The sequence below is a fragment of the Podarcis filfolensis genome (genome assembly GCF_964270895.1).
Source record: "Podarcis filfolensis genome assembly, chromosome: 7".
Lineage (NCBI taxonomy): Eukaryota > Metazoa > Chordata > Lepidosauria > Squamata > Lacertidae > Podarcis > Podarcis filfolensis.
The window spans coordinates 59,489,303-59,509,688 of NC_139603.1; the positions used below are offsets into that span (position 1 = coordinate 59,489,303).

At 40.9% G+C, this 20,386-nt stretch overlaps 1 protein-coding gene across 3 annotated transcripts in view; it reads right to left on the minus strand.

Moving 5' to 3' along the window:
- STAU2 (staufen double-stranded RNA binding protein 2) overlaps positions 1–20,386 on the minus strand; it is a 142,704-nt gene that overhangs the window by 101,984 nt on the left and 20,334 nt on the right. For all 3 annotated transcript variants that reach the window (XR_014550394.1, XM_083623301.1, XM_083623300.1), the window contains exons 6-8: positions 13,031–13,190; positions 8,218–8,325; positions 1,713–1,925 (exon numbers count right to left, since the gene is read on the minus strand). Coding sequence is in view for 2 of the 3 variants with exons in the window: in XM_083623301.1 (XP_083479427.1) it covers positions 1,713–1,925; positions 8,218–8,325; positions 13,031–13,190 (481 nt within the window). In the remaining variant the exon portion in view is untranslated. The remainder of the gene's footprint in view (positions 1–1,712; positions 1,926–8,217; positions 8,326–13,030; positions 13,191–20,386) is intronic.

Sequence of the window (20,386 nt, forward strand, 5' to 3'; positions counted from 1 at the left end):
GCAAGAGCCAGATCAAAGCCTTACAGGACCATGGACAGATCACTGGGTTCAAGGAATTTGTTCTTACAGAATCCTAGATCCAAACAATGACTAATACATCATTCCAGGTCCTGAATGTACTTTTAAGGCTCCACCCCCAGTTGTTTAAAAGCATAGTAGTAGCCCTTGGGCCAAGATGCTAGCACTTTGGCACCTTAGTCGTTTTGGTGCCTGCTAAAGATGTTCCTTTGTCCACAAACCTTCAAAAAACGTTATCCAAGCTGGTATCTGTCTTGGATTCGAACTGATTTTATGTTATGTGCAGTTTCAAATTGATTTCGTGTTTATAATCGTTTTTTTAAAACCCTTCTTATACATGCAATTGTTTTAACTCGTGTGTGTGTGTGTGTGTGTGTGTGTGTGTGTGTGTATCTGCTTTATATATGTTACAGTGTAAATTGCTTCAGGGTTCCTCGTGTGAAGGAATTTATAGGTGAAATTTATAAATAATAAGACAATAGGGTGCAAGGCATTCTTGGGAGGGAAAGCAGCTGGCAGGAGAACAATTAAGCACCTCTTCCATCTGTCAATTTACTGAAAACTGAACCCTGCCCCACTACCACTCTGCAGCTGTTCACAGGTGACCTTGGTTCCAGGGTCTGGGCCTGCCACCGAGCATCTGGTCCAGCCCGCCAAATTAGCTTTTCAAGTGCTGTTTTCATAGCCAGATTGGTGCAGCAGTATCGGGCAGATGACAAGGCTGCAACGAGCATTTTGCTCTTGCTATGATCCAAGGAGTATTGCTCAGCTTTGTCTATAAACTTTATGAGCCCATAACAATCTAACTGGATGCAGCTGGACTACTTTGTCTCAGCACTGGAACATCTTTTAAAAAACACGATAAAGGCAAAAATAGCACAAACAAAGCTACTCATCAAATGGGTATCATAAAGGCAGCAAAAACAAATGATGGATAGATTTTATACGAGGACTGCTGTCTGGTGGCACAAACACGCTTGGGAAGGAACAGAGCTAGAAGCATCAGTGTGTTATAGCAAGCACACATATTAACAACAGCTACCTAACTTTTGAAATACAAAGCTCTGTTCTGTCCTTTATCTTTATTTAAAGTGAATAAAACGGGGGAAAGGCAAATGATTAGCTTACCAAAAGGTCACTTTATTACTATTTGCAATAATTAGGTTTGTCTTAAATGAAAAGCAAATGTTTAAAAACCCAGTAATGATGTCTGGGTTTATAGCATAAAATATCATATTGTATCATATAGTATTATGTTTTTGGCATTAGTACTATTTGCAATTTAAGGCAAAATATTCTAGTATAGAAACAGCTGTTTCCTGGGCCCAACTGTAAGATACGTGGCAGCCCTTCAAAGGGCTGTTTGTAATGGAGAAGGGGCAGAACGGAATGGGGTGCTTAACTTTCGCTTGTCACATGCTTTCCCCCAGACGTTTTCCTCCCCTGCACTACTGCTCTCTACCCATGGAGTTCCAGAACTGTATGTGTGAGCAGAAGTCGGATCCAGAATGAGATGCATATGCAAACCATATGCAATGTTCTGTGGAAGTGACTAAAAGTAATCCTCAACTTTAAAAAAACCACAGGTGTATCTTCCTGATCAAAATAAAAATTGCACTACATACGTTGCAAACCATGAAAGGCAAATGAAAGCATTAAGTTTGGCAACTTCTATTATTCGAATGCATCATTACCTTTAACATTGTTCTGGGGCGTTTTTTAAAATGAAGCTTTGGCTTTTCGATCACAGGAAGAGGGGGAAGTTTCCGTAGTTCTTGCAGGACAGCTATTGCGGCTCGCTTCTTTGACAGTTTCTTGCTGTTTCCTTCACCTTCTGCAGAGAATTCTCCCACTGACACTCGGGTAACAAAACTCTTCATATGCGGTGGCCCACTTTCCTTTATTACCTATCAGCCAAGACAGGACATGGAAATGAAATTTTTATAGGATTCATTTCTATTACATAAATTTGTCCTTATTATAATTATTTGTATGGAAATACGGTGAGCAGGAATAGGAAGATTAACAACCAGGTGTATTAAAGAAGGCTTGACAATGTATATTATGTCAGAGAGTAAAATTTTACCCCCTGTGGATTTTCATTCCAACCAAACAACCCCTTTCTTAGATTATAACTTTTAATAAGAATCCAATCTGCATAAAAACCTGATCGCAATAAGCTCATTCGGCAGTAAATCCCACTAACATCTACTGAGAGAGCCAGTGGAACATAAAGATGAAGAGATTTAACTGTGAATCAGGGAGTCCCAGGCTCAAACTTTGCCTTTTCCAATGAATTCTCTAGGTGGCATTAGGCCTCAGTTCTCTGTCTGCAATATGGTGGGGATGGTGAGGATAATATTGCTGACATAATGTGCAGGGCTGTTGTGTGGATTACAACTAGACTGTGCATGTGAAGTGCTTTCAATACATGGACATTATATGCAAATGTTGCCGAAAAATTTATCACCTACTACTTATACCATCCCCTCAGACCGTTTGTTTGCTTTGGAAAGACAATGTACAGCTAAGAGAGTGTGAAACAGAGATAACATAAAAGCAAAGTTCTAAGAGTCAGTGTGTTCAATGGAATAAAATGAGTTGGGACATGTGAGTTGTTATTATTTATTGCATTTATCTATTGCTTACTCCACAAACTGCCTCAAAGCAACTTATAATTGTAAAACAATTTGTTCAAAGATATGTTGTAAGGGGAGCTATGAGGACCATAGAGTGGATTCAGAGACTTGTCTTTTGATGGCAAACCAATGCGTGTCCAGCACCCATGCCTGGCCATTTTTAAAGACTCTGAAATGGTAATAAAACACCAGCGAATAAAAATACTCAGTGGGCTTTCCACTGATTCTCCCCTATAAATGCCTCTCCGCTCATATTAGCAAACATGAGCTTTCCAAGGTAATGTGTAGTACTACTACTACCCTGAGTATTATCTACATATTGTGGTAATATTGAGATTTTTGCCTTGCTTTTGCAAAACCGTTCAAAGTACAAATCCTGTTGAATGACACCATTTGCATATGTGGAACAAGTATGTGCATGGCACAGGAAGCCACTATTGCTGCTGAAGAGATATCACTTTTTGCAGTACAAAATGTGACTTGCCTCTTCAGCAAAAGCTGCAATGGAGAACTCGAGTAACCTCTGGCTGTGCATGGCTCTCTGCCCCCCGCTCCTTATAATGGCCACAAGCCAAACAAAAGGGAAGTATTTTGACTATATATTTCCAGAAATGGATGGGTACTCATATCACTGACAACAGCTAACTCCATCTATAGGAAATTAAAAAAATAAATAAACAAACTATATTAAAAATTAAACTAGATCTTGACTAGTTGCTTTGTACAGAAAAGGGAAGGTGGTGGCCACTGTTCACAGCAAAGATGGGTGCATGTATGAATTGCAACGTTGGTCTCAGAATTTTCAGTCTATAGGGAAACATCCCTTGTGGTGCCTAACAGAAAAACGGTAGGAGAAGCTAAGTATGCTCACTTTACTGGCTTTTAGGCCCTACTCCAGACTCCATTGTAAAGAGAATGAGTTGTTCCACTGGATATGTAGCACACCGTGTTAGGCCCCTATATAAATGACAAAATATCACAATTGGTAAGGGAATGCCGCAGTAACAATGCCACAGCATAAGTGAATATATACACAGTACAGTCACTGGAAATATTAAATTTAGTTGTAAAATAAAGCTTCTGCTGTAACTTGAAATGTGAGGAATCTGTCGACATTACCAGCATTTCACAATGATAAATGGAACTTTGAATGTAGTTGTCAGCCAGAAACGGCTACTAAGGCTTTACTCGTAAGCATTCCAGCACCATTGACTATGTGCATCACCTGCTGTGTTATTGCCATGGGGAACTACTGGACAATGCTTGTTACATAACTGGTGACAAGTAGCACACTCCCCCACCCCCACCCTGCACCACCTTCCCCATCTGGCCAAGTGCTATTCTAAATAGGCTTTTTAAATATATATAGAGAGAGCGAGAGAGAGATTGAGATTGTTTTTTGGATATGACAAAAGGATATGTAAACATGTCACATGAATGCTTGCTTCTCCCTTAAAAAAAAACATTGTACAAGATGCTCCGTTTCTTCACACCACTCAGCTGTCATTTCCACAATGCTTCCTTATTTTAAAATTTTATTTTCCTTGACAAATGCGAGGTCTCACTCTGGCACTAGAGCACATATGTCACATGTGTTTTGCTTTGCACCGAAAAGGAATGGCCCTCCACAGTGCCCGCTCTGGTGGTAAATGCTACTTCTCCTTCAGGAGCTCCACCACGATGTTCATACAGTTACCAAGCCAATGAGTAGGGGGAGCGTTGAGGTCATGACTCAAGACCTATACAAACCTGCAAAATCAGTGCATGTGGCGCATTCCAAGGCAGCAGCTGTGGGGCGCACACACTGTGCTTCTTGGTATCTCTTGCGCACGGTACCTTCCTCTTCAAGTTGAGCATTATGTTACTGAAGCACCTGTGAAGTATGCTCCTGGTTCCCCTCCCCCCCCTTTTGTGTGTCTCTGTGTGGCACATGGATGATGACTAACTGGAGAGCTGGAAACAGCAAGAATGGCAACTCAAGTATGTGGCCACCAGCTCTGAGAACTTTAAAAAAGAGATTAGGCAAGTTATTGGAGGATAGATCTACCAAGGGTTATTAGTCATGCTGGCTATAATCTGCCTCCATAAACGGAGGCAGCCCCCCCCCCCCGGGATCTTTCAGGAGGAAGGGTGGAGTAATAAATTGAATCCATTTTCTTCTTCTTTGTGGTGAATACCAGTTGCTGCAGAGTAGCAAGAGAGGAGGACTATTGCCTTCAGGCCCTGCAAGTGGTTGGCCACTGTGAGAAACAGGATGCTGGACTAGTTGAACCTTTAGTCTGATCCAGCAGGGCTCCTTTTATGTTCTTAGAAGAACAGCATCAATAGGCAGCTGGAGAATATGACTAGGGTAAAACTTTGATCTTTAAGTGTTTTATTCCAATACCACATCTCTCATTAAAGCGTTTTACAATGTTTCTAAAAGATGTTAGATAACAAACCCTAACTCCACTTCATCAAGCACAGTGAATGGGATTAGGCAACACTGTAATCCCTCTGGGCTCAATATTTAGGGCAAGATTTTGCCCTCAGGCAGTGCTGCTGACATCAGAGGGCAGAACTTGGCTCCTAGTTACATTGCACACCCCACCCATTCTCCAGATATTGTGCAAGTTTTAAAAAAGTTGTTTACATGAAGCACAAAATATCTTTAACTGTTTGCTGGCTTACATAAGAGCAATGATATAATGTTGTCTGTGGTTTTTGTAACCCAAAGAAAACGAGGGCTGCTTTGCAACTATCATGTGAACAAAGACATCTGAAAGCTTTAATGCATGCCTGGTACAAAATAATACCGGCAGTTCCTAAATTAAAATCCTATTACAAACACCAAATCCTGTGGCCTATTACAAAATGATGAGTCACTGCATTGTTTCCAAATATAGGGTCTGGGTTAAACCTAAATTCTGACAGTGATTATGCTACCTTTTCTTTGCAAGATTTTTACCTCAGAGGTGACTGCTTTGAGTTATCAACTAAATTTTGTCATGAATTTGCAGGAGGCTGATGCAAAAGAGAGGGTACAGCTTAAGACCATCTAATGTTGCAAAGAGCAAAATATTCAAGGAAGCCTCTTATAAAGCTTTATCTGGTGTTCTTAAGGACAGAGTAGGAGCCCAGGAGAGCAGCAGTAACTCATGTCCTAGAGAAGAGATATGAAGGGAATAGGTAGGACTGCCAGGCTGTTCCATCTTCAGTTAGTGGGGATCAAACAGACTTCTACCCTCTCTGTTCCAAGGACAGGTAGCAGCACCATCTATTTGAATTTGTGGCATGTTATTGCCTGGAGTGTAGGCCCTATTTCTGTTTGCTGTGGTGTGTGCAGCTGTGATAGCACTGCCGCATGCCAGGATCAGTATGGGCTGCGGAAGGCAGTGGCAACAGAAGCAGTGGACTGGTGGTGGCAGTGGTGCATGCAAGTGCATCTTCATCCACTGGTGCTTCCCCACCCTTGCCACTGTCCTGCTCCATCCCGCCAGAGCCAGAAGGGTGGTGCGGCTCAACATCATGACTGAGGATGTAGGCCAAAGGAATGAACTGCAGCAACTGCCAGGTCTGGGTGAGGAGCTGAAAACTGGATTGCCTATGCCAGGAAGTCAGGTAATTTCAGGCTGCAATATCTGTCTGTCTTTCTGTAGCTGAGTAACCTGCTGCAAAGAAACAGTTTCTCTGCTTCTTCTTTTGCCTTTCCCATCTTGCTTGTTGTATCCCATGTCCCTATTCCCTCTGTACCCCATCTGACACTGATAACAGCTTTGTAGTTAAGTAGCCACAGATGACAAGGAACTCCATGCAGGTGAGTTTATGGAATTCCATGCAAGCAAGGAAGGATGGCATATTGGTCTCTCGCCTATACCTAGCATAGAAACCAAGTGTGCTACAAGAGAAGGGGGAACCTACATCTGTGCCCAGCATAGAAATGCAGTGGAAAGCTGCAGGATGGATGGATCTCTCTAAACCTGTCTACTAACTCAGGATACTACTATTATTTTTTTATTATCACCTAGTAACTTCAGCAGACTTAATTCACAAGACTGATGTATTGCATGATCTGCAAAATGCTTACTCAGAATAAATCACATTGATTTGGATCCAGAGTAACAGTACAACTCTAACTTTGTCTACTCAGAACTATATCCTATTTAATTCAATGGGGTTTGCTGCCAGGTAAGTGGGGTTAGGATAGGAAAGTTAGTTGCACCAAAAACAACATGACAGAAATTAATCAACGATTAACCCATTGGTTTCAATGGGTACTACAGGCAACCAACTTAAGTCTGCATCTAGCCCACTGATCTCCATAGGACCTACTCCCAAGTAAGCCTTGGCATGTCTCTCAGTATCTAACATATTCGTTCCATCTGAGCAAGTATTTCTGCTTGTGCAATGGAACTTTCCCCCTTCTCCTCCCACCATGAGGCCCCTAAATCTGTTCTAGGTTTCCTCCAACTCTCTGGATCCTTAGGCTGATGGAACCAATTAGTTGGATACCCACACACATCTTGGCAAATGTAACTTTTAACAAAAACTCATAGAGCACCTGTTCCTTGTCTGCTTGACAACGTGAAACATTATTCTCAATTGAGCCAAGGGTCAAACACCCAGAGCCTCTTGGGAACCACATGGCAGAAGCACTACCTTCCCGTCCCAGGCCTTCATGATCAGGGCAGCAGAGCACTCTACTGAAGGTTGAGAGGTAAAGATCGGGTGTGGTTATTGCTTAGGAAGATAAAATAAGCAGGTATACTTGGCCCAGCTCCTACACGTCCACCCTTCACTCTCTAATGAATGTGCCAATTTAATCAGCATTTTAGTCAGGGTGCTCTGTTATTAAACAGAGTGCTGCAGTTGGATATGGAACCCTCAGCTAATGCCCACCTCAAACAGTTGTTGTAGGTATAAAAACAGCAATGTCTAGGAAAATGTTACTTAAATAAGAAATAGTAACTATAAAATATATACAGTATACTGTAGTTCATCAATGAAGCATGGTGCACCAGGCAAAAACATCTCTCTACCTCCACGCAAAAGGCAACAAAGAGACTGTCTGTAAATAAAGATTTAAACCAAGAGGAGTTCAAAGCACATTTTGACTGCTCAGTGGTGTATGTACTGCAGGAGGAAAAGTAGAAACAAAAAACTAACGGTAAGGACTCTCTAAAATGGAGAAAATAGCAACTTGGGGGGGGGATAGAATGCGGTAATTATATTTAATATTAATAGAAATTACTTGCTATTTGGGTTGGATTTGAGAACAGAAGGGCTCTATCCCTGTGCAGCTCTCAGAACTCCCCCTGCCCAAAACGTTCTTCCACCCTCCAGAGTAGATTTTTTGAGGGAAGGCATAGGAAGCTGGAGGGGGGAGGGTGCTAGTGAAAATACTCTGGTCAGGGCAAGTATGGCTCCAACCCATTATTTTTCTCTTTTGTATGCATGTTCAATAAACATGTATCTAGTAGCACTGTATTTGACAAAGTGCCTGTAGGGAGGGCAAAGGAATTTCTCCCTCTCCCCCGTTCCCAGATATTATATATCCAGCAGAATACAATGTCAAACTTACCTCAAAACTGACAGGCATGCTGCGCTTCAGTGCAATTTCAAATACTACACTGATTTCTGACTTGTTTGCATCTTTTTCGTCTTCCATTTCGTTACCTGGCTCTCCATTCTGGTCAAGCAAAATCAGAAATTTTGATTAAAGCAAAACAAGACCCTGAAGCATATTCACTAAAATGTGCATGCAAACAAGTACATTTGCAGCCACTTTGATCAAGCAGAGGCGGCTTGATCCTGGGTAAAAAAAGAAAAGTGGTCCTGTTCTTTCAGGGCATGGAGTTAATTTTAAATTCTTGTGTGGGTGGGTTGCTTGTTCACAAAAGTCCAACCCAAACAACAGGCTAAAGGCTCAGTCACTAATTTCTGAAAAGAGTATGCTGTTGGAAGGTAAGAACACAGATTTAGTCTGTGACCAGTACAGATAAACACTGTCAGCCTGTCTACATGGAGAGAGATAGCAAACTGCCTTTAACCAGAGTTTGGCCAGCACAGCCATAAAACATAGCCATGGTTGACACCAATCATGGTCTGAAAACTCACTTCAAACCATGGGTATGCTTCCTAATTTGTGGACAGTACTTTAAATAGTTTAGGAATTCATCCATAATCCTTAATCTAGAATTCAGAAAAATCAACAATGGTTAGGTTGTGCGTCTGCCTAAGGCTTCCGCAGCAGGAAGCAAAGCAAATGTTGATCTATGAGCCATCAGCTGCACTTTACTCAATGGTCAGACAAAAGCTTAACTGGTGAGCCAATGTATTCCTTTACCTTCAAATTATTACATTATAAAAGCAGACAGAGGCTAAACAGGGACACAAGTACTCTCCTGCATTATTTATAGTTATTGGCACTGAGCAGCAATAACCCTTGAGACTCTTTCACATAAGCTTCCTTACCACCAAGAAAAAGCAATAAAGGAAAGGGGATGGATGGATGACTGGTGGTTCCGAAAGATCCATGGTTTACGTGTGAGTCTCATCACAGTAGTAAAGCTCTTGGCTATGTACTCCCTTCTCAGGCCTCACTTTGGCTGCTTGGCAGGAATAATTTGGCAGCTATACAGCAGTTCTTTCATGAATGCAGGTTCATGTTCCCATGGACTCCTCGTTTTCCTCACTGCTGTTTGCGTTGTGCTTTCCTCAAACTGACACAATGAAGATTCAACCCCATAAAGTCTCAACATCCAGTGCCTTAAAAGACTCTGCGTGTCCAACGTTGTCCAATGTTTAGAAGGCTCTTGTTTGTTTAGTACATAGCTTGTGCCTAACATGCCACAGCACGTAGGGGGACTTTTCATCTATCTGCAGCTCTACAGTGCACACGGTCTACCACCTCAGCTGCCCTGTTTCTTGCCGAGACTTTTTGTGACTACTCTGACCAGCTACAAAACTAAAGGAGAGCCATGCTCGGTTTCTGCTGGAGTCCAAGGCTGTGACCAATGGAGAAACAAGACCTTTTGGAGTGTTAATGCTGTGAGCCCCTTCACTGTAAGCTCAGGTTGTATATATGTGTAAATATGTGTAAAGACATGTGCAGAGAAGGGCAGCCATGATGATTAAGGGTCTGGAAACCAAGCCTTACGAGGAATGGTTGAGGGATTTGGATATGTTTAGCCTGGGAAAGAGGAGATATGATAGCTAAAGGGCTGTCACAGGGAAGTTGGGCAAGCTTGTTTTCCCTTGCTCTAGACCCAAACCAATGGATTCAAGTTACAAGAAAGGGGATTACAACTAAATATCAGGAATAATTTTCTGATAGTAAGAGCTGTTCAACAGTGGAACAGGCTCCCATGAGAAGTGGTAGACTTCCTTGGAGGTTTTTAAGCAGAGATTGGATTGCCATCTGTCATGTATGATCTAGTTGCGATTCCTGCATCACATGAGGTTGGACTAGATGACCCTCCGCGTCCCTTTCATACAATTCTATGATTTTATGATTCTATGTCTAGAAGTGGAGCAACAACAGTGGTAGTCACAAGGCCCTGTGGGGATAATAATTCTGGATTTCAGAGATGTTATAAGGACTATTGAGAGAATATTTGTGACATTTTGAATATTTGAAATATGCAAATAGTAAGCGTTATTATATGAGCAGGAGTCATGGACAACCCTTTGTGCTGAGATCAGCAGTGGTAACAAAAAGAATCACTTCTTTAGATTTATGCAGCCCACTGCTGTCTTTTCTGTCAGCGGCCCCTCAACGTCTTGCACAGAGACCATTTAGCTCTACTGTCAGAGAGCCTTTTAGGAAAATGGCAGTGTGAAATGCTAGAGAATGAAAGTAGAACGTTCCCCTCATCCCAAAGTATTATATTGTGTGATATAATGCATAGTCTGCCTTACACCACTGCTTCTTTCATGTACATTAGCTTATTTCTACATGTCTGACATTTTGAAAGCAATCAAAGGAAAATCACCAAGGATGTAATGCAGCAGGTGTTGTTCTTAACTAAGTCAGATTGAAATCTATGGGATTTAAATTCCTGTTGTCCAATGCCTATGCATGCAAACTGATTTTCTACACGCTAGTTAGTAACCAAATTCCAGGGCCTAGGGTCTTCTAGGGTCTGATTACCTAGTAAGCATGCATAAGATTTTTAGTCAGAGCTACCCTTTGTAGGATTATGCCACATATACTCAGTGCTTAAATACAATTGCTCTATATAGATTTTTAGCATTTAATCTACAAAGGAGTGGTGGTGTTGAAAACACATCCTCTGTATCTTCTGACTAAGAGTGATCACTCAGTGCTTTCTGCCTTTCAAGCTGCCTATGGCCAATCAGGGCCAACCAGGGCTATAGTGCTGGGGAAGGAAAGGGTTAATTCCTTTGCCTGTGCCATCCCCATTTTAAATCACCTGCCCCTCTACTGAATCTGTTTTCCCCATGATAAAATGTCACATCTCTGTGTTTACTTCTATGGAGCAACTAGCAGCTTCAGGGGGAAATTAAATTGGGAATATGGCATGGCGGGGGAGCCGGTGGTATGCCATTCTGTCCTCATGCCATGGTCTTGATCTGTTTTACCCCGCCCTGCAGTTTTAACTGGGCATCTTGTGCCTCAGTTAGGTGAACTCTAGTTGTGCTTTAGATTTACCTATTCTATCATTCCAGACCTTTCAATCTGCAATTTAGACTTCAACCAGCTTTTATATGTTCATTTACTTTTACATAACTTTTTTTTTTCATTTTGTTGAATAATGAAAGCGTTGACTCTTACAACTGCAAGACTGAGCAAACTAATGATATACCAAGGGACTAATAGACTGAAAGCCTAAAACCATCTGACAGCTGTTCAGAAGCTCAGTCAAAATGACTTTGTGATCTCATTCACATGCACAAGATTTCATATCAAAATGTCATCATTTGGAAAATGTGAAGTTATTTTTTTTGGGGGGGGGAATTCCTCAGAGTAAGGAGTCAGGCCTAGCTAATCTAGAACTAAGTATGTATGATTTTTATTTTATTTTATTTTATTTTTGAGAGAGAGACAGACAAATAAGGGCACTTCTGCAACCCTTTGGTTGCAGGGAAAGTAAGTGTAGAATTAGAGATCTTTCCTCCAGGGTGCATCAAAGCTGGTATTTTTCCAACATATGAATTGCAATGGATGGTTCATCGTTTATAGGGTTGACTGTCAGGTGTGACTGTCACAGCACTCAGCTGGGTAATACATATGTATTACTGGTGATAAGATAAAACCTACACTCCCGTTCTCTCAAATATTTGGCATTTTTTTTCACGAGACTTGGGGTCTTTTCTTTTTTAACTTTCCTGAGTGATTAGTTTTCTGGTCTACTGCATGACAGAGCAGCCTTGCCCAAACTGGTGCCTCCAGATGTTTTGAAATACAACTCCCACCACCAGACCCAGCCAGCAAGGCACCACCTTGGCCATGGCTGCTTTAGACCATAACAAGAAAAAGAGTCACACAATCTTAAGCAATGCAATGTCTTCCATAACAATGACTCACAACCATTTGGAATACGTCCTAACTACTCTAAATAAAGCACCTTTCTAGAGATAAGAACATCAACAGTAATAGAGCTACATGGAGAATTCCATCTCTCACCCTAACGAGAGAGTCAACGGGCTGGATTTTAATTCCATTGTGGAAAAGGATTTCCTCGGCATCCCTATCACCCAATCTGCTTCTACATGATTGGGAAGCCCCTAAGAATGGTGTAGCGTATGATGCAGGGATAGCAAATGGAGGGTATATAGGCAGAAATCAAGCTGTAATAGTGCATAGAGTTCGATCCAAGCACTGGAGTCACTGTGATAATTCTAATGATGTTGAAGTGTAGTGATCTCCAACAGGAAACTTTGCTTCATGTATGATATCCTAATGAGGCCTCGTCTGATCTCTCTCATTTCAATGAACCTTCTGTCCCTGATGTAATGCTTTTAGCAAGGTTGAGGGGCTTGGAGGATGTGTTGGGGGTGGGCTGATAGGGAAGTGGGAGAGGCAGGCTGAAAACCTCTTTTTCTAGTTTGGTTCAGCACAAAGGGGACTGGGCCAGAATTGAAATGCGGTAAAACTTTTCAAGGAGCAGAAGGTCACATTATTCATTTCAAGCTCTCCCCAGCTGAGATCCCATGCCATCCCTAATTAGGATGGTTCTTTTTTACTTTTTAAGAAGCAAAATGTGCTGATGGCCTCAGTTACTGCAAGCTAAATAGAACTGATATAAAAAGGTTGACCAAGGAAAAAACAAACATGTCTATTCTTCCCACAAGTTCTTCCAAATTAGGGCACCAGTTTAAGGAGATCTTGCTTACTATGGCTTTAAGAAGCGAAGGCACGAATCACTAACCTGAGGTAATTTTGGGGGGATTGGCTCGTTCTGAAGAGCCTGAAGAGCCTTCATGGCAGCATTGTGTCTAGCAGCTTGGCGGGTCTTCCCTTCACCAAAAAATTCATGGTCACCCACAGTCAACTGGACATAGAAAATCTTAGGCACAGGGCAGTGATATCTAGGAAAAAAGTTATGGGAACATTAAGTCCACACTGCAAGTCAAATTCACACACCAAACAACTTGCAAACACTGTATGTAAATTATATTTGAAAAAGCCAGTATTAACATTTAGCTACAACTTTTAGTCAATTTATCAGTAAGGTAAACCAATTAAAACCTTTTAATTGATTAAAAAGTTGCCATGGATAGACCTCACAGCAGATGTCAAAACCTGTTTTAAATGCAAAATAATTTGTTTTAACTTACAAAAACTACACGCAGCAAAGCTGCCTTACCACTCACTGCTTTCCCTTCCTCTGATGTTTCCAGTGTGTTGTATTTTAGATTGTAAGATCCTTAGGGCAGGGGCCTGCCCTCTTCTATGTGGTAAACTGCCATATACACTGATGACACTATATAAATACTTATTAATATAATTTATTATTAATATAATAAATACATTAAAATATAATAAATATAATAAAACTTCTGCAGAGCAAACTGGAAGTTACATGCAAATCTACATAGAACTGCATATAAAATTCAGCTACACCCCCCCAAGTAATTTTGGCAGATGGTAATGTGCAGCAGTAAAATGGTGTTAGGTGACACTTAACAGTTTCCTCAATGCCAGTTGTCTGCTTCACACAGCTCCCCCAACTATATTCTCCCTACAGAGTTCCAAGTGTATTTTGTGAATCGCAAACATGCTGTTTGGAATCTTGTGGGTTTTCACTTTCTGTATGATTTAAATTATGGTTTATATTTTTTAATGATAATTTTATTTTTTTTATAAACCACTTTGAGGTTTCTTTCTACAATCAAGTGGTATATAAATTTTATTAAATAATATTAAATATAATGAACCAAGAAGTCTGTAAAACACCCTCAATACATTGGGAATGCTTTTAATAATAAATAAATAAACAACTGCACAATCATACACATGTTTACTCAGAAGCAAGTCCCACTGTATTCAATAGGACTTACTCCCAAAGTAAGCATGTTTAGGACTGCAGCCTAAGAACTAATATATATATTCTGAGAATACGGGAGAGCTATTATACTTATGACAAATGCGTAAGGAAGGGAAAACAGCTAACAAAATGAAGTAGCCTGCTGTCACCTCAAGCATGCCAGAACAAGACAGAAACATTCAGAGCCAAGGTAAATTTTTTCCTTCCTGTTATGTAGCTTGAGATCTAGTCACTGTGGGGATTAAAGCTTACTTTCCTTAAAACATGCCCTCCTTTTCATTTTTGACTGTGTATCAGCTGACTGTTGTTCTCTAGATTATATCTTGGTGTATGACAAGATTTTTTGATTGCTTGACTGCAATCAAACAGAAGTTTGGTTGGATCCTCTTTCAAAGGGATCTGAAATTTTTTAGCAAGTGGTAAGAACAAAAATACCTTGTTCATACAGGTTATTTATATATCACACCTTTCGAGTGTCTCATTAGGACAGGGGAGGTTCAGGTTCAAATCTCTACCAGCTACAAAGCTTACTGTGTGATCTTGGCCAAGTCATTCTCTTTCAGCCCCATCTACTTCACAGGGTTGCTGCGAGGATAAAATGAACAGGGCGAAAGGACTATGTGAACTGCCTTGAACTACTTGAAGGAAATGCAGGGTACAAATGTAGTTTGAAAAACAATTCTTCCAAGGAGTCTGGGGCAGCAAATGTGGGTTTCTCTAAATTTTATCATCACAATAAATTCGCAAGATAGCTAGTTGTTCAAGGTTTCCTTGTACAATTTAGAGATGAGTGGAGATTTGAAGTTGGAGCTCCCTGATCCAAATCACACACACTGTATATTGTAGGCGGTCCAGAAATCTCTAGGAGATGATGTCACAATGTTGCTGTTTTTCAACCCAGTTTATCAACCCCTAATGGGAACAGCTCTCCAAAGGCCTTAGGCTGAGCTCTTCCCTCAACTTTGTCCTCTGCAATTCTTTTAGCTAGAGATGCCTGGGAATGCCACACTTCCAGTGAAAAACCAGGACACTCTACAGTGGGTGTCTGGGAACCAAAATAATCATATGGAACCTGATGGTTCACCATCACTCTGTACAGGCTTTATTTCAAGTCTGAATTCTGCATCTATAGCTCACTACCCAAAATAACAACAACAACAACAGACTTGAGACACAGATACACGTGAATTTCCAGAGCAACAACCGTGCAAACCTTGGATCAGTGCCTAGACTCAAGAGGTGGGCTGAACGAGGGTGAATAATCTGAGACTTGAACATGGCAAGACTGTGGATGAGTGGTCCCCGGATCTGGGAAATTGACCAATGACCAGCTCTGAATGGGTCTAAAGGAGCAAGTCAGTAGCCTAGGGGTTGATTCTAGTTCCAACACCATCACTAGCACCACAGATGTCTTCAGTGGCTAGGACTGCATTTTATCAGCTTCGGCTAGTGAGACAGATAGGGGCAGTCTGGGACCAGGAAAGTTTACGCACGGCAGTCCATGCACTGGCAATCTCAGTACTTAATTTTGCAATGTCCTTTATGTGGAGCTACCCTTGAGCCTGCTCCAGAAGCTTCAGCTGCTGCAGAACGTGGCAGCTCGATTACTGATAGGAATAGCTTCCTGAAAGCATGAAATAACTGCTGTGGGAACCGCTATGGCTGCCTGTATGCTACTGGACCAGGTTCAAGGTTTTAGTACTAGTGTATGAAGTCTTAAAAAACTTAGGACCTAGGTACCCTACAGAGCGCTTCACTCCTTATAGAAGTGAAGATAAGTGAAATCACCAGGGGCTGAGCTTTTGAAGATGCCCCATGCCTCTGAAATCAAACCTCTCTACATTCAGCACAAGACATTGTAGGATACCTTCCCAATAGAGGGTAAGAAAATGTCAACACTGTACAGATTTCAACATGCCACGAAGACATGTTCCCTTCAACAAGCATTTTAGGAATGCTAATTTTTTTATCTGATCACACTTGATTTATGTTATTCTGCATTTTATTATTTGGCACTCACTTAAGAGATCCATGGTTATTGGCTATTTGTAAATATTTTAAATATTTAAATTATTAAATTAAGTTCAATTAGTCTGAGTATAACTTACACTGACTACCGCCCCTCAGTCAGCATGCTCAAAAAGCCAATTTTTAAAATAGGCGTCTATTTTTAGCAGACCACTAGTATCACTTAAGAACGGAGAGTATTAAGCTGGAAATCAGCTTTAAAACTATGACCTGGCATGCAAGGTTTCAGCCATGAGTAAATGTTTACAGCTAGTTCTTAACATCTAAAAACAGGGGTTCATAACATGCCTTCAAGTTGGTGTGATCAGGCGCCATTGTAATTATATAAATCGCAATGGTCTGTTGACAATTACAAAACTCATTTTGGTTTGCCACAGAGGCAAACAAAATTTCTGTTCATTATAATTTTACTGGCATATGATGTCATAACATATAAGCACGCTGAAACAATCTGGTTCTTTTCCAGCCAAAATATTAATTGCATACTAAGGATCCCTTAGGACCTCTCCTTGTATGGCTATCAAATCACACTCATACGCACCACACCACAAATAAAGTATTACTGTATCAGGCATTTTTTTCATATTGCATTTCCTGTATTTTTGCAGATGGCATAAACATTCCTAAAAGAGTGCTTGCCTCTAGAAACCTCTTAATGAAACAAGTAACATTACAAGCTGATATACAGGCAGAGCACATTTAATTCCTCCTTTTCCATGCAAATTATATTTGTCAGTTTTGTTTTATAAATAACTTATATTAAGCATACTGATTGCTCCCTTCACAATTTTCATAACTCCGTAATGACTTTTTGTGTAAATATGTTGGGTTGAGCCAAATGTTCTCCAGAGAACATTTTCAGCACACACACAAAAAAAGACTTTCAAGGGCCTCCAAAGTTTCACCAGAATATTTTTCTAGCACAGGTTCCCAGCTATGTAACTATTATGCATAGCTTGTTGGATTTTGATGAAATGACAAGCTGAAGTTAATTTTTAAAAATTAGGGTAAATGCTTCTGATCTCCTCATCAAAGCAATGTAGAAGTCCAAAGCTCATTGTAGCTCGTTCCCATAGTTATGATGATGATAATAATAATAATAAATTATTTGTACCCCACCCATTAACTGGGTTGCCCCAACCACTCTGGGCACCTTCTAGCATATATAAAAACATAGTAAAACCTTAAACCTTAAAAAACTTCCCTATGGAGGGCTGCCTGAAGATGTCTCCTAAAATATATATAATTACTCAACTCCTTGAAATCTGATGGGAGAGCATTCCACAGGGTGGGTGCCATTACCGAGAAGGCCCTCTGCCTGGTTCCTTGTAGCTTTACTTTTTGCAGTGTGGGAACCACCAGAAGACCCTCAGTGCTGGAACTCAGTGTCTGGGCTGAATGATGGGGGTGGAGACGCTCCTTCAGGTATACAGGGCTGATGATTTATTATTTATTAATTATGGATTTATCATAATATCCAAACCACCTTAGAGTACACAAAGCATTTTTAAAATTCCAAAGTGGTATATAAATAATAAGCACTAGTAGTACTAAAGGTAAAGGTAAAGGACCGCTGGATGGTTGAGTCCAGTCAAACTTGACTATGGGGTGCGGCATTCATCTCGCTTCAGGCCAAGGGAGCCGGCGTTTGTCCACAGACAGCTTTCCAGGCCATGTGGCCAGCATGACTAAACTGCTTCTGGCGCATGGAGGACCATGACGAGTCCCAGAGCACATGGTAATGCAGTTTACCTTCCCACCACAGTGGTATCTATTTATCTACTCACACTGGTATGCTTTCAAACTGCTAGGTTGGCAGGAGCTGGGACAGAGCAACGGGAGCTCACCCTATCGCGCGGACTAGTAGTACTATCCCCCTAATTCAGTAGTTTCTAGTCTGAAAGAAAAAATTTTCAATTAGCATAATTTCTATAACTCATCTATGCTATCGTATGTTTTTCTGGAACAGGTATAATCAGTTTATATAACTTCCTCTTCTGCTTGTACATACCTGGAAATTGATTATGTCAATTGTTACAGCAAACAGAAGCAGTTGCTTAAACTGCCTACCCCAGAGATAGGCAGGTTAGGTCTATAACCTGTATTTCGCTGATCAATAAAATCTGATGGTGACCTTGGCCAAGGCTTTACAAACGGAGGTGGGGGATGTGGAGAAAAGTTACGGTGATTATAAAAAGGATGGCAATCAAGTTTTGTAATGTACTTCAGCCATATTATATAAAGCAAGGAATTCTAATGTTCCCTATGCAAAGTGGAAAGACAGAACATCCAAGTCTCTTATCTACTTCAGCTCTTTAAAAAAATTCCCATGAACTGCATTACTCTCCAGTCTTAACAGTCTGCAGAGTGGTTAGTAAGAACATTTTCCAAAAACTCATTAGAGTCCAAGAACATAAACAATGCTGCATCTCTAACTGTAGCATCATCTTTTCCCTACACTGAAAAGAACATTGCATTTGACAACATAGCGGCCATGTAAACAAAAAAATGAAGTGCCTCAGCCACTTAGTCCAGTACTATATTTACCACTACTGATGCTACAGAGATAAAGCTAAGCCGTGCAACTTATTCAGATGGTATGTTATATAATCTATATTATTAAACTACTTGAAAATCAGGGAACACAGATGTAGGCATAAACAACCAATTCTCCAACAGAGAGAGGTAAACAGTCAGATGCCAAATGGTTTAAGCAAAGGTGATGGCCTTTTCTTATCTATTAATTAGCAAGCTAGAAAAAGGAGTTTAGACTTAGAAAGCGAATGTGCTGAAGAAATAATTATTCAAATCAGTTAGCCTAGTGATAGATAAATGTGCACTGTATGTGCTCACATGGAGTATGACCTGAATTTTACGTTTTACATTTTGATGGTACAGGGAGCAGAAAAAAGGAGGAAAGCAGGATGATTTAGTGCAGCTTCACATACTTGGGCCTATTTTCAGTAGGTAGGTAGAGACTAAGGAGTTAAGCCAAAGGCTTCACAGAAGAGGTGTTTTTTTGTGTGGACAGATTTGAAAGGCGGGAGAAAGGTGGTGTGATTTGTCCCAATACTATGACCCACTGATGAAGTTTTAGTTATGAAATCCATAACCAGAATTATTCTTCACTCATCTTCATGCCCTCTATGCTTTCAAAGAACATAATAAGGCTAGAAAGCCCTTTGTTTTGTCAAAAATGTACAGCATCCATAAAGGACCATCCTTTCTCGACAGACTCATACAAAATGCTTCCCCTACCTCTGGAGCCCTAATGCTAATCACTATCATCCAATGTGATAGCTACTGGCAATGGCACAGCACATCACCTGCAGGCTCCCTTGCCACTGTGCTCCAGGGACCGCTTTCTCAAACAGATGTTTCTGCTTTTTAAAAGTCACAGGAAATGGGCTGACTTTCCCCCTTTTCCTTTCCTAGAAACAAGCACTAGCACAGCTGTACTCCACACTTCCCTTAAAACAATGTGGGGGGTGTGCGCGCGTGGGAAGTGTATGGTAATGGAAAGCAAGGCAAAATAAAAGTTACTGTGCAGATAATTAACAACTATTAATTCAATTTAAAACCTAATCCAATGATGGCAGTGCACCGAAGCCGAGTTAGATGACATAGGAACGAAGAAACACAGTTATTTCTCTTTCTGTAATCGGAATCTTGCTTCACTCAGTTTTAGCCTAAGGACCTTAGATGAAGGAACCAGGTTCCTTGCTTTTAGCAACCAGCTGGTTACTAAACTGAGCCATCAGGACTTGCAGTACAGATTTTGCTCTCCTTAAAGGCATCCTGGTCAGTCCAAAGCCTGAATACACTGACTGGACTTCAGTGACTCTCCAGGCCTTTAACTAAGCAACACTCTTTCTGGCCTTGTGTTCAAGCATTGATTCACTACTTACTCCCTAGCCTGATTTCCCACTTCTGGCCAGAACAAAATTTATGGAGCAACATGATGATTCCTAAAGCAGGCAGCTAACTGGAAGGGATCATCATAAGAGATAACAAAAGAACAAGGTGAACAGGTTGTACGTGAATAAGCTACAAGTTCTTGGGGGGAAATGTCCCAAAGTCTTTGCTTTACCAGGGCAGGCACACTGTCATATCCCATTTCACAGAATAGTTGGAAAAGGATCTAGGGGTCTTAGTAGACCACAAGCTTAACATGAGTCAACAGTGTGATGCGGCAGCAAAAAAAGTCTA